We start from the raw sequence: 15,462 nt of genomic DNA, 5'->3' as shown, positions 1-15,462 counted from the left end.
GTGTGTGCGCGCGCGGGGAGCTGGCCCAGGGCCCCCCCTCGCCCAAGATTCGTACCAGCACTGCTTGCTCTTCCTTTCCTGTCCCTATCATGGAGCGAGAGCAAAGTGCACAACTCATCTGCCCTCTACACTTCCCAGCCAAAAAGCGAGGAATGCCACAAATTGTGCACTTCCCCTTCATCAGGGAAAGGGGAAACAGAGCCAATGTCCCCGTATGAATCAGAAGGAGGGGAAGCTTCAGTCCCCCTTCCTCCCCCAAAGGGTGCCTGGGGGAGTGGAGACTCATAGCTGGGGCAGTTCCAGACTGGGGGTGAGGGTGCATGACCCCAGCCAGCCCCTTTCATTTGCCTAGTGATTCTGTATGGTTTTATGAGACGCAATCCCATTCCAGGAACATCCCATTGTCCCCTTATCTTGCTTAAAGTTACGAAAAGAGGAAGGGGCATACCAAATTTGGTAGTCCTAGCTTACGGTTTAAGAGGTGTTATTGGACAAACTCTCTCAAAAATATAGTTGATTAAAAATAACAATGCAGCATCTGTTGTCTTCAAGCACATTTTTATAAGATAAGAAGGTGTCTATGCTGTTGACTGGTATTAAAAATCTCAGGACAACTACAGGCAGAGCTGGAAATCAGGCCATCATACTTCCTCAGCACAGGAAAACTTCTCATTCCTCAATTCTTGAGCTATTCCATATTAAGCCTCATTCTGTGTGTGCTGGAATACTGTCTTCAAACAATAGATTTTTCAAATACTGTGGCCTCTCAGATATCAAGATGTTTTGTTTCATTTGGCTCAAATACACAGCACACACAGTGGCAGATTGAGTCCGTAGCCATAAATGCCTTTTTTTAAGCTTTCCGAGAATGCTGTTTTAGCTATTGGGTGCTGGCAAGTTTCAGAGGAGCTCACAGCACCAAGTCACAAATGATGGATGTGAGAAGCACAAACTGTGGGCTCTTCATAGCAGTAAGCATGTTCATAATTCCCAGTGCAAACTCTTTTAGAGCCTGGAATTCTTCAATAACTGCTGCAGATTGGCAAAGATCCATAATCTCTAGTGGCAATTGCTGACAAGGGACATAGGGAGGGTGGATGCTACCAGCCACAACTGGTATCCCATAGGACTCCTCCCCTACTACTCCTACATCACCACACTGCTTCCTGACCATGAATGCAGGGGTGGTCCTGCCACCTCCCAAGTGACACAGCGGGAGCTGGGGAGCAGAGGTAGTTCCCTTAGCTGCCCAGAGCATTCAGGGGAGGGCACATGCCCCATCCAGGTGTCATCCCTGCTCTTGACACTTGTATTGCTGCTGTTACTATTCTCCTCAGTAAAAAAGGAAACAATCCTCAATGGTGTCTGATTAGATAAAGAGCTGCATTGAACACAGCTGTTCCATCTGCATTAGAGAGGTTGGTGGGATGAAAGGACTTTTCCCTCTTTTCATTATGAACATATGGAACTGGGATTTTCTGACAGGGCATGCAGTGAAAGCACATTTTAGAGTCATAATTTACTTAAAGTATCCTCTTCCAAAGATCACTCACCAGGTTAAGCAAATGTGCCATACACATAAGATGTACAGCATTTAAAAAACAAAGGTTTCAGACATTGATCCAAAGCTTTCCACATGTGTGTATCAGTCACACAAACAGTGACGTGATCAAAGGATATTAAAAAATTTTCAATAGTGTTCCATCTGTCATTGTTGACTTAACTGCTTCCAAAACTTCACAATGTAACAAAAATACATCCAGCTTGCGATCATCTGCATCTGAAGTGCCTGTATTTTCACTGCTTGTTGGGAATAGGATGGCAAAACAAGTACATACCCATCTTCATCAGTAGTATCATACACACAGTGACCATTCCGACACAGCTGTACTTTTCCTTTAGTTCTTCAGTGAGATGAACTTTGGGTAGGTAAAACTTTCTAAGTTGATTTGCACTTGGTATAACACCTAGTTTGCTCTCTAAAAATCCTTTGTTTTAAATTGTCAAGAATATGCAGGGGATACCTCGCAGAAGAAAAAGCTTCTGTTAATTTGAACATTTTATTTCTCCTATAAAGCTGCCATGCAGCCTTGGTATTAAAGAGATCAGTAACTGGTTTTGTTTTTTTAATTTCTAGCTTCATCTGGTTTTTATTCCCTTCATTTGCATGTTTGAGTTGTACTTTTAAAATGCTTTACACAGCTAGCCTCTCTTGTAAAATTAACAGGTACATTGCACGACTTAAAAAAATTAATAATAATCTTTCCTCCACTGTCATGGAAGGTTTCAGGGTTCTGCTCTGCTCAGTGCATAATTTTGCCAGTTTCTTCTTTTTTTGTTTGCAGCTGTTCTCTTAGTCTTACTTCAAAATAATGTGCTATATCTCCTTTTGCACACTGTGTGACTTGTGTCAAACTCCATGTTGCTCAAGGCCTGTTTGTGTGTGTATATTTTAATAGAGAGAATTAAATATTTTAATATACAACATTGTCTATAAGAGAGCATTAAGATGAGAAAGTTTGGCAGGTAGTACCAAAACAGAAGCAAAACCAATAATGAGAACTGCACTAATTCCTCAAAAATTACAGGAGAAGAAATAGTCACTACCTTCATACATAAGTTTTGTTGTGCAGTACCCATCCGATTCTGTTAATGCTTCATCTTTATCCACATCCAAGAGGTCAGAAAGTCGGGTGATTGACACCTCCAAAGAGCAGAGTGAGCCCGTTTTACAATACTCAGCCCCCAATGGTGGAAAAATCTGTGTCTTCACATTATACAATGTCTGGCAAGAGGAAAAAAAATAGTGCTCTGTAAATACTGAATCAATCATACAAAAAATTGTTTTTACATAAATTCAAACTGACGATGTAAGTTACAAACTCATACTTAAGTTCCATGTCATACTACAACCTGTATGTGAAGACGACCCCATAGTCTTTTGTAATACATCTCTACAAAAGTCACTGTAGTGCTTTAATGAATACACAACTATGCTAACAAGAGAACTTCTGTTGGTGTAGAGTTAATCCACCTCCCCGAGGCAGCAGGTACGTGGGTGGGAAAAGGTCTTTTGACCCTGTCTCTAATATAACTATGTTGTTCAGGGCATTCCACTTCAGGATGTTTCAAACTAGGGATGTTAAATTTTGATTAATTAACTATTCAATTAATCAATGAGGACTATCACAAAGTTCCAACTTTAAAATGTACAAGAACCCCAGAATATTGAAACATCATGTGGAGCCTAGGGCCTGCAGGGAGTCCCTGGCTGACCCCAGACTCCTGGCAGTGTTTCCGCTTTGAAATGCACAAGAGTCCCAGCGGGAACTCTTGTACATTTAAAAGTTGGAACGCCGCCGCCACGCACCTGCTCCCTCCCATGGAGCTGGAGGAAACCGGCTTTTAAGCCAGCTCCCCCCAGAACTCCCTCTTCTTTCCTCCCCCATTGGTGCCTCTTTCTGATAGAGACAGCAGCAGGGAGGGAAGGGAGTGACTAGTCAACTAGTGTGTCCACTAGCCAATAAACTTTTGCTTATCAGATAGTCAACTAGTCACATACATCCCTATTTCAGACCCTGAGCAATGACGGTATCCCGATATAGGTCCATAGCATCTAGCTGGCCTCACTGACAAGTAGTAATCATCTCTTATAGCAATGGTTTTTAAACTTTTTGGCCCATGACCCACCCTGCTCAATGCAAACCTTTCCGCAGACCACCAGCCAATCACCCATGACAACAAAATGCGTGTAGGAGTGGGACGAAGGGTGGGCAGGTGCGGGCTGAGGGTACAGAGTCTGATCATGAGGCGGATGGGGGGGGGTACCTACCTGGCTCCACTCCCACCCCAGTACTCCTATTGGCTGGGATTCCAGCCAATGGGAGCAGTGGGGAAAGTGAACAGTTTTCTGCACTGTTGTTCCCCTAGCCAAAGGAGGGGAAGGGACGGATGTGGCAGCACATGGAGCTGCTTCCTGCCCCATGAACTGTATCCAGCTAACGAGGCTTGGGGCTCCTCTTCCATCCCACCTACCCACCCAGTTGAAGCAGGCACTGGCATTCCAACCACACAGAGGGATGTGGGGCTGGACAGCCAGTGTAGATACAGCTCTGTATTAATCATAAATCCCTGTAATAATCATTTTCTCACTGAAGTTTTAATTTGTATCAAGTCCTTTTATAAATCATTGGTATTACGTCTTTTTACAATGCAACTTTGTATCTCATAGAATCGTTCCTAAAAATAAGGTAAAAAGAGAATGTCCTTGTACCTCCTTTTTGCTTAATTGATTTCCCTGTTGAGTAAATGAGGTGTGAATGGATAAGACGTGAAAGGCAAACACCTCCAGGTACTTGCAATGGTTGGAGAGGGGATGGAAGCAAGATCTAAGAACAATGAGAAGAACAATGGGACCTGTGAAGTGGGCTCATTGCAAGACACATGGATGGCCTTGGAAGTCAACAGTAAGTGCCTGCTTTTGGAAGCATCCTCTTTGAAGGTGAATGTTGCAGCACTGAGACACCAGAAGAAAGGCGCCACAGATGACTAACTGCATATGCCTCTCACAGATTATGTATATGCATGTGATGACTAACTGGTGTTAGCGAGAGGGAAGACACTATAAATCTACAGCATCTTGCAGGGGGACCCCGGGTTTGGTTTTGTCAACATGGGAACATCAATCCAGATCAGCAGAAGCCTGGCTCCACCCCTCCCCCACCTAACTCACCTGGCCAGTACAGTTAGAGGGAGCAACTGTTGGTAACAAGACAGGGTGTGCATGTGTGTGAATGTAATATAGCATATGCATACAATAAGGGTTGATTGCTACTGTGTTTCCAATAAATGTGGTGTTTTGCCTTCTCCCCGGAGAAGATCCCGTGCAGTACTTTTAAGAACACCACCAGCACAGGCTCTCCGCTGCAGGATAGAGGCAAGCTCTGAATCCACAGCCCACCTGCAACCTGGCAACCCTACAAACACTCAGCACCCGGCCTCTGCCCCCCCCCCCCCCCCCCCCCGCCTCCACCCCCAACACCCGCAGCCCTCATGCTTACCTTGTTCCCCAAGGCTGTCGGTACAAAATGGCTGCCGGCAAAAAGACCTAGGGAAAGCAATGCTTCCCCTGGGTCTTAGTGCTCAACCACTCGCCCGTTCCTATCCCTGCACTCACTCTTAAAGGGGACATGATGCTGTTTTATTTAACAACTTTGGTCTCCCCCCACTTTTTTCCCCCCTTTAACAGAATTTTTTCCTGGTGTTTTTTTTGGGGGGGGGAGGGGGGAGGGTTCAGTATTTTTATTTCAACCATCTGTATAGCCACTGGTTGTAAAAAAAATACTATTTTGAACAAGAAAATTCTTGGAAGATTGGTCCCTGAAGGGATGGGGAAGGAGGACAGAGACAAACTTCAGGCTTACCCCAGTTCTGTGGTGCTTAGCAATCAGTGATCAGCTGTAATAAGCATCCAAGAAGCTATGAAGTCAGATAATCTCCTATCGTCCCTTTGGCAGCAGACTACACACTTCGGCCTTGATTTTGAAGCCAAATCAGACTAGCAAAGGGAGGTGCTCTCCTTCTTTGGAACTTACTGTGTATTAATTTGCTCAGGCTGTCTTGTTGGATAAAAAGCACATCTCTGGTGAGTCTGAAACTGCTTCCTCTTCCTACTACTACTACTTAACTATACAAACTATTTACAAAAAGTTTTTTGCAAGAAGAAGTTGTGTAAAGAGACTGGCTACCAGCAACAGAAGCAAGGGAACAGCAGGGACAGTGCTGCCTTTTATGCCATCACCTGACAGTATGTGCATGTGGAGGTTGCACACACTGTCCTGATAGCTCTCAGGATGGGTAAAAATTATCCACTTTCAAAGTAGTGGGCAGGCACATAACTGAATTGGAATGGACATGTGCAACCATTTAAAGACATTCTATTTAGAGAGCTCTCTCTCCCTGGGCCTCCTATCACCCAAATTCCTCCTTTCCCTTTTAAGCCTAAGACATAGTGTATGTAGATAAAAATACTTACAAAATAGTTTTCCACTTGGAATTCATAAGTGTACGGCTTCAAGGAGAATGACTGCTCTTCAGAGGTAGCTGGACAAAAGTTAACTGAAAATTGGCACTGCAAGGAGGGAGGAAGTTCTTTTGTCCACTTCAATTCCCACACAAAGAATACTGACTGCTTACTGTGTACGTTCTGAAAGAAAATTATTGATTCATAGTATGAACTTTTGTCTTAATATCAGATTCTATGCTGCTTGTGTAACGAAAGGGAATTCTTACCATAGTCTTGTTATACACAATACAGGATGCACCTCCCAAAGCCAGCAATCTCTGATCTGGCAACATCTGCGGTCTGATAGGATCACAGATGATCCTGGACCAGATTGTCCTGGGAGCCTAGTGGCAATGACGGCCAGCCTTGGGAGGGGATTGGGGTGACAGCCTGGCTGGGGCAAAAGTGGAGTCAATAGCACTGATTAGCAGTGGGAAGGGTGGGGCCAGTGACAGGGGACCTTCTCTGGTGCAGCAAATTCCCTCATTCGGGACCGACCAGAACCGACACACCAGAGAGGTCCAACCTATAATGCCAGAACTTATATTTATACATGCATACAATTATCATTCCATGAAACTATAACCTTTTTACAATTCTCTATCTAAAATCCCTACATATGTATTGACCCAGACTGCTAAAATTAGAGGAGGAAAAAGTTTCGTTATCAGAATCGGTATATTAGACATAATTTTTTTCTGAAGGGTAAATGCAAAAAAGTCTAATTTTGTTTTAAAGTTTGCTACTCAGGAAAACACACAAAAACATGACTGTCTTAAGTCCAGGCACAAAGCAGACTGATGCATATTGCAGAGCACTGTTGTGCCATTGCATCTCAATCCTAGTTTGCAGCACTTGAGCTACTCAATTTTTTGGCCATTCTTGACCATAAGCCCTCAACTCCAATAAGTTATGTAGTAGCTTTTTGCAAGAGAAACAAGAAAGGATTAGGAAACCCAAGAAAAGGTTAATCACCATGTGCAGTGAATAAGGTTCTTCTAGAGGTCCCCCTATGGGTACTGCACTGTAGGTGTGGCATTGCTCCCTGCACCTGAGATTGGAGGTCTTCATTAGAAGTGCCTGTTGGACCATATACATGCATCTCCCTGTCTCACACCATGAGCAGCATGTATATAGCGCTGTGAGGTCCAAATGCCATCCAGTTCCTTCTCTACCACGGAACTTAGCTTTCAGCTGCAAAGCAAAGGGAAGGAGGACAAGCAGTAGAGCACCTACAGGGACAGACATCTTAAAGAACTTTAGTTACTGCACAGGGTGAGTAACTGTCTTTTCTTTTGCGAGCGATGTTCCTATGAGTGTTCCACAGTAGGCAACTATGAAACAGTGCCCCTATTTGGAAGGCTGGAGCATTGGAGCAGCATATAATGTGGATGATAGGACATTGTCCCCTAGCAGTGTCTGATGCTATGTCGTGAATAATAGGGATGTTAGATACCATGTATTTTAGTAATCGTGTAGCCACAATAATTTTTAGTGGTTACGAAGCACTCCCAGTCACACTACCTGGAAACCAACCCCCCCCCCCCCACTGTGGCAGTGGGGAGCCGGTCCACGAGGCGGGGGAGGAGGGCTGGAGGAAGAGAAGAGGAAGGACAGCTCCATGGAGCCAGCACACACAGACCAAACTTAAAAGCTGTTTAGCTGCTTCCCATGTGTACCAGCTCCTGTCTTGCACTCTCCCGCTCCCCTCTCCCCCCATGCTGCTGCCTCTCTCAAATGGAACATTAAGAAAGGTAACCAAGGTGAAGAGAGCAGGTGGAATGTGTGAGGAGTCACACATTCAATTGTGTAGTTGGCAGGACACATGTATACATAGCAAGATCTAGTTGGAAAGACATTGTTTAGAAATAGCCGCACCTTTTGATCTTTCAGCTGTTGCTAGGAATAAAGCATGGCGTTTGTCTATAAGATTTAGTTTTGTCCAGGTAAAAGGCTATGTTTGTCTGATGTCCAAGGTGTATAATGTCAGGTCCTGCTGGTTGTTGTGTGGCTCTGGAAAGAAATAGGACCAGTAAAGAGGTGGGTTTAAATGTAAAGAAGATAGTAGGGTTGGGTCAAAGTTTGGGATGTATGTATAACAATCTTGTCTTTATAAAAATTGTGTGCAGAGGGTACGCACAATTTCAGCAACTCAACACGCAGAGGTGATATAGTGACAAGAAATGCTGTTTTCAAGGATAAGTGAACGTAAGAACACATTGCCATGGGTTCAAACAGAAATCTAGAAAGAGAACAGAGGATGAGCTTGGGATGCCATGCTGGGGTGAGTGCCCATATGTGAGGGTAAAGATTTTAGAAGCCTTTCAGGAATCTTTTCATTAGCAGGTAGCTGAACACAAAGTGGCAGTCTACCTCAGGGTGCCAGGTCACAATGGCTGCCGAATGCGCTCAAATTGAGCTGTTGGATAACCCAATGTTTAAGATGTAAAATATAGTCCAGGATGAGTGGTAATGTAGCGATCATTGCCTTGACATGATTGGAGGTGCACTAGGGTTGGAAATTTTTTTGGGGGTGGGGAGGGGGAAGACCCTCAACAACTTTGCCCTGGCTCTTCACGTTGTCTCCGCTGCTATTGTGGCTCTTCGTCTGGAACATGTGGGCCACTCCTGCTCTCAGAGATTGAGGTGTAGGGTGGATTTGGTCAAGATCACCTGCCCTGCACTATATGGGTCTGAAGCTGTGCTCCACAATAAATTAAATAAGCGTCTCTGATAGTCCTGGTTGCATGAAAGGGGCACTTACATATTTTTGGTTGTCTCCACCAAAGTACTAAGTTCTTGTCAGGCATAGATAGGAGTGTGTGAAGGCTGTGTCCATAAGGTACATAGACTGTATGTAGCCATGGCTGGAGACAGTGTGCAACCATGTGTGCTTTACCATGAACATGGGTGCTGCCATGTAGCCGAACAACAAGATGCATATCCTTACTGAGATCTGGGAACAGGTTCTCATCATGGATACCAGAGACTATTTTGAAAATCTATAAACAGGAGGAAAACTCTGGCTTGTATGGTATCCAATTGTGCCCTCAAATTTCAGGTGCTTCATAGGTGGTCAGTGTAGATTTCTCCAGGCTTATGCAAACGCTGAGGCTTGAAAAAAGGTTCATTATCTCTCATATGGCGTGAAGGACAGATTTGGATGCAGCTTGGAGGAGAGAGTTATCTAAGTACACAAATATGACAAAGCCCTCTTTGTGTAAGTAGGCAGCCATTACCACAAGGACTTTGGAGAACCCTTGAGGGGCTATAATGAAACCAAAGGCTGTACTTTGTATGGACAGTGATTAGTCCCCAGAATGAACTGGAGTAGCTTTCTAGTCAGGCTATACTTTGTTTTGTTCTCCAAGATGTGTATTGTCACATCAAACAACAACAAAAAAAATATATCATATATCCCTTTCCAATCCAGTACTGAGTTAATGGTAGACTGGGTAATCCTCTTGAAACACTGCAGTTTGATGAAGCTGTTGAGGATTCAAAGGGTTCAGGATCAGTATCCCCCTGTCAGATTTGTTTTGGACTAGAAAAATCAATGGGAGTGAAGCCCTTCCCTTTGTGCTGATATGGGACCAGCTCTGTAGATCCCAGTTACAGAAGGTGTTTTTATTTCTTCTCGCAGTATGTATTCATGAGAACAGTCCATAAGATGGCTGGATACAAAGGGAAGGTGAGATAGGAATGGGTTGAGGTATCCTTTCTTGATGATCTCTAGAATCCACTTGCCTGAGGTAGTTAGCCACCATAATGGAAAGAAAAGGAGTAAATGATTGCCAAATGGGTGGCATGCTGGAGAAGGCTGTTGTGATTAGAATTGGGGGAGGCTTCTTGGTGCCTCAACCACACCTTCAAAATTGCTGTTTGGCTAAAGGTAAGTGAGAGATAGCCCCTTGAAAAGTTGTATGTCTGCACCTAGGTAGGGGGCTTCTGTTGATGGTACTGTGTGTTGTACCATCAACGAGGAGTGGAATGAGATAGTAAGGATCATGTAGGAGTTTAACATTTCTCTAGCTGTCTCTTCAGCACTGGCACAAATGCCAGAAAAGCAGAGCTGCGCAAGAGTTCTTCAGGGAGCATGTGAACTCATCTCTGCAATGTGCAAATAATTTGGGGCCCTCAAAAGGGTAGTTAATGGCTGTTTGTACCACGTTACAGAGGCTGGAGATGTGTGGCCATGATGCCTGTTTCATGATTACGGCAGTCACAATGGAACAGACAGCAATATCCATGGAATCCAAGGAAGTTTGTGAAGCTGTATGGACTGAGAGGGAGTCCTTCAGATAGGAGGATCAGCTCCTTCTTGTAATCAGGAAAGTCTTGGCAGAGTTCCTGTATTTTGGGAAAAAAGTGACAAATTTGGCTAAAAGAGCCTGATAGTTGAAGATGCAGAACTGGAGTGTAGCAGATGAATACACTTTGCAGTAATAGATCCAGTCACTTTCAATCCTGGTCCTAATGGGTGGATCTAGATTGGTACTGGTATCTTTTTTTGTGCATGACATTGACAACCAAGGAATTTGCAGTAGACTGAGGGGGGAAATCCATATCCTTAGTAGGAACGTAATAATTTGTGTCTGCTCATTGTATGTCACTGGGATTGATGTTGGCATCAGCCAGTGCATCTTGGTTGAGTCAAGAATAGCATCATTGACAGGGAGGGCTATTCTGGAGAACAAGGACGCGTGAAGGATGTTGAGCAGCTTATGCTATTTTTCTTACACTTCCTCTAAAGGAACCTGAAAGGAGTCTGCTATCCTGCAAAACAGCTTCTGAAAGTGTTTGAATTCACTAGCTACAGGCAGTCCCCGGGTTACGTACAAGATAGGGACTGTAGGTTTGTTCTTAAGTTGAATTTGTATGTAAGTCGGAACTGGTACATATTGTAGGGGAAACTCTAGCCAAACATTTCTCCAGAGTTCAGTTTTATTCTCCCACACCTCACTTCCCTCAGTCCTTTATTCTCAAGCTGAGGTGTCTGCTGAGAAAAGCCGCTCCGCATCTCCCTAGTCTGCTGGGAGGGGGCGCTAGCTTCGCATCTCCCTGGTCTGCTGGGGGGAAGCAGCTAGTGCGGGGTTGCCTCACCCCGTTTGTAAGTAGGGATCCGATGTAAGTCGGATCCATGTAACCCGGGGACTGCCTGTATAGTGTAAGGGTGGAGGCATAATAGCCTCATCTGGGGAAGAGGAGTAGAAACAGAGTGGTGGTATAACCACTTTCTCCAGTTTTTCTTCTACATGTGTTATCAGGAGTGGCTCAGTCTCTTAGGGTTAAGAAACCAATCTGAAAGGTAAACATGCAGGCCTCTGGCTTTGCTCTATAGGAGTCTTCCTTAACTGCAATCTGTACATGTCCCATAGCCTGCAGTATGGTAATGACGCATGGAGTTGCATCCACAACAGTCCATACCACGACCTTGGATCAGTTGGAGGTTGCAGATAGTGAGGACATACAGAGAACATGCTTTTTATGTTTCCCAAATATAAGGGCTGGCGGGATTATGCTCCTTGTCTTCCTCGCTGGGACAGGACAGAAAAGGGAGTGATGCTGTTACTTTAGAGAAGTGGGCAAAGATGGAGGGAGTTCATGTCTGAATAGCAATAATTCAGGCAGGTCAGATACAAGCAAGTTTTTGGAGCATCTGAATTACAAGGGAGGAGGGAAGCGTACAATCAACACCAATGATATGTTGGTACAGAGGAAGAGGTGCATTTTCTTCAGCAGCCAGCAGATGGAGTTGAGGACTTGCTCAGGGCAGAGAGTTTGTTCAATGCCAGTGTAGTTGGTACTGAGAGCTTGGTCGGTGCTGAAAGGTACATGAGTGTGGGTAGAGCTGCCAGTGGTTTCTGATCAGGGTGGTTGGTGCTATTTTTGAAGGTCTCACATTGCAGACTCCTGTTCCAAAGTGTGCCAACGTGCAGTTTACCCATTTAGGGCCCTTAGACCTCTGTTTAATTCCAGAACTTAAGAGATTTACATGGTCCTGAAGCTACATCTCATCCCTGAAAATGTCAAGGCCACTGATCTCACAGGGGATGGTATTCTGGTGGGCAGAGCCTCAGCGGGTGATGCAAGTGTCAGTTCCTTCCCATCAGCATGGGAAAGAGAATACTTCTTAGGATATGGGGTGAATGAAGGGTCAGTATACAACCTAGTAGATCGTAAAATGCATGTGGGGGAAGTGCCCAGGCCAGGGTTTGAAGCTAGATGAAGGATTTCTCCATGAGAAGTTGCGGCTGAATATCCAGTCTTTTCTGGCCTTGGAAATCAGGTTGTGGCAATGTGTGGCAAAGACTTCTGTGGGACATATTGTTCTTGCAGGCAATGAATGCACTATGGTGGACCACTGGTTACTGGAAAAAAGTGTCACAGCAGGAAATGCATCTCTTAAGTCCAGGAGATCCAGGTCTCAGGGTGAGGGAGAAATCTTCCTAGTTGAAAAGGGCAAAAAATGAAGTCCCAACCGATGAACTAATGGGGAAGACAAGCATAAGGAATTTTTATTTTTTAAGGGAGAGGACAAGTAGTAAATTCAAACACTAAAAGTAACAGACAAGGCACTAACAGCTCAAATGATAAGCAGAATCTTCTGCAGATTCTGTCCCAGACCAAAAGGCAGTTAAGAACTTGGTGGGTGCTTGGATCGCTAAGTGCTAGATATACATACTGCTCATGGCACTCAATGGGGAGGAGTGCATGTGCATTACAAAGGGGACTGCAAATGAAGATCTCCATTACCATGTGCATGGTGCACTGCTGCACCTACTGTGAAGCACCCATAGGGACATCATTCAAAGAACTAATCATCTGCAACCCATGTCAGGTTTTCATCTTGAGTCTGCAGATGCAAAAATCTATTTCAGTGACATAGTTCCCAAAATACCCTTGAGTGGAAATCACGCTGATGTGCTTCTCAGTGAATGCAAAGGTCTGAATATTTCCATTTGGGTGTGTCAGTCTTGTTATACACTTACAAAAGGTATTTACCTAGATGCTAAGAATTTCAGCAATACAAGATTCCAATTTTTCAATTTAAGATGAGTTCACTTGTGCCTGGATACATTCACCTTATTCTGCATACTTAAAGTAAATGAGTCACCAAGAAGAATCTTTACCTGTTGGGATTCTGGCTTCAGAGGTAATAACTGTAGATCTATGCAGTTACCAAAATTTTTCAGGTTATTGTCTGACAGCTGGAAGCAGAGTTCTGACAAATTCTGTACACAAACCTGTACATATTTCCTGAAAATTAAGCATATTGAACATACAATAATGTATACTGTATACTGAGAACAGTTTCACTGAAAGCTCAAAGAAAACTACATTAAAACATTTAAATCTTTGCCATATAAGTTTCCCTGTGTGGCTTAGGTAAGAACAAGAAAAACTGAAGGCATATTATTTCTTTTCCTCTGTTTAATTGCTTATCTCTGAGTCTGTAGTAGTAGCTCTATGGTACAGGTGTTTTTTTTTAAATGTAGTTTTGCTTTTAGTGTGTTTTTACATGGAGAACAAAAGATGATGAAAATCAACCTGTAACTATTGCTTAATATACATAATGTATTTGTTGTGGAAAAGGGAGAATACGTGAAGCCAAAAATAAGCATTTCATAGTGTAACAAAATCTATCAACTCCACCACCCATTTACAAAAGAAAGCTTATGTAGAAAGATCACACATAGAATATCAACTTCAACAAACATTTTCTAAGAGGAAAGAGACTATAAATATTTAAAGACTACATTACCGTTTGCCTGCTGACAGTAAGGAATGCTTGGCATTAAAAGGTATACTGAATGTTAATGCAATAATGGTGGAGTAAATTGACCACGGACAATCAATGGTTACCTGGAGGAAAAAAATAATTCTTATTCATGGTATTCATTTGTGTAATGGCTTTATTTTCCAATTCCAAACACTCAAACATTTCCCAGAAAATTTGTCTTCACCAGTTCAAACCTAATGCATCCAAAACAGAGGAAAAAATGATATCAAACAAACAAAGGTTATCAAGATGGGAAGAGGATTTATTTTGGTGCTGTCAGCTTGATGTCTCCCTGATTTTATATTGACAAAAATATAAATTACTAAGAACAAAGCCTATTATCATAAGTGTAACATAAGGGATGATGTAACTGTATTCTAAACTTCAGCAGAGAGCTTCAAAAGAAAGTTCCTCAAGAACTGAACGCAACGTTTTCACTTAACATGTACACAAAGTGAAATATCGTTTTTCATATATGTTCACACTCTTTAGGAACACCCCCACCACTAGGAAGTGGTGTTACTAGTTTAATTGGGATATTCTTTTATCTTAATACTGAAGCAGTGTCCCAGAACGGTGCAAGGTTACTATGAAGATAGAAATTCTCTCTCTCTGGTGGATCAGAAGAGAGGCTTTGAACACTGAAGTCAATAAAGATTCCATGTCACTTTAAGCAAGAGAAGGGGTGTTAACTGTGGTTTATTGGACAGATTCTAATGTGGGTTATTGGCACAGCATATCAAATCTCAGAGAAAGATAGTATTTGGCGAAGAGAGACTTATCCTCATATAAAGTACTGTATGGTTTTGTATATACTTTAAGTATCAGGACAAGAAGAAATGGGTTTAAATTGCAGCAAGGGAAATTTAGGATGAAAACTAGGAAAGACTTCCTAACTGTCAAGATGGTTAAGCACTGCAATAAATTGCCTAGAGAGATTGTGGAATCTCCATCAGTAGTTATGTTTAAAAGCAAATTAGACAAATACTTGTCAGGGATGGCATAGATGGTGCTTGGTCCTGCCATGAATGTAGGAGACTGGACTTGATGACCTCTCAAGGTTCCTTCCAGTTCTATTATTCTATGATTCAGTATACATCCATTTCATACAAGTCTGAAGTGCTTTCATATCCATTCAGCTAGAAGGTGTTCTGTGCAAGTAAGATTGTCTCACCTATATTTTGGTCAATTTAAGCACTTGTGATCAAAACATTATTTTGTCACCTTACTTTTTGGTCAACTGTAGCCATGCAGTTGTCGGTTTTCTGCTTTTCTTTGCTCTTCCTGTGCAGTTCTTTATTTACCAGATTTTCAGTTTCCACTGAAGCTGTTGGGGTTGATGGCAAATAGATAACTTCTAGTTCAAATTCAATCACATGATATGCAGGAGCCACTGGCAGAGCGATGCTTGTGATCTTTTCAGAAGACTGGATCAGTAATGATGATTCTGAGACTTTTTCTATAATTGTGTAGAATGTGAAGTAGATTCAGAAACATTTCTGCCCTCCACAACCATTTTTAGTCTCTCGTTATCAGTTCATAAGACCATATACTGAAAAGCTAGAAATTCCTTCTTAGATCAAGAAGGAGCCCTGAATGATTGGAATTTACGGAG

General features: G+C 43.0%; 1 protein-coding gene across 2 annotated transcripts in view; it reads right to left on the bottom strand.

The window, feature by feature from the left end:
- Positions 1-15,462, bottom strand: part of TRAPPC10 (trafficking protein particle complex subunit 10) — a 99,766-nt gene that overhangs the window by 7,602 nt on the left and 76,702 nt on the right. For both annotated transcript variants that reach the window (XM_006137887.4, XM_089774376.1), the window contains 5 exons: positions 15,077-15,306; positions 13,830-13,930; positions 13,198-13,324; positions 6,035-6,205; positions 2,608-2,785 (listed from right to left, as the gene is read on the bottom strand). In XM_006137887.4, coding sequence (XP_006137949.2) covers positions 2,608-2,785; positions 6,035-6,205; positions 13,198-13,324; positions 13,830-13,930; positions 15,077-15,306 — 807 coding nt within the window. The remainder of the gene's footprint in view (positions 1-2,607; positions 2,786-6,034; positions 6,206-13,197; positions 13,325-13,829; positions 13,931-15,076; positions 15,307-15,462) is intronic.

Source organism: Pelodiscus sinensis, chromosome 1 (genome assembly GCF_052426305.1).
Source record: "Pelodiscus sinensis isolate ZL-2025 chromosome 1, ASM5242630v1, whole genome shotgun sequence".
Lineage (NCBI taxonomy): Eukaryota > Metazoa > Chordata > Testudines > Trionychidae > Pelodiscus > Pelodiscus sinensis.
Note: the sequence above shows the minus strand (reverse complement) of the source record. Positions and strands in the feature narration are given on the sequence as shown.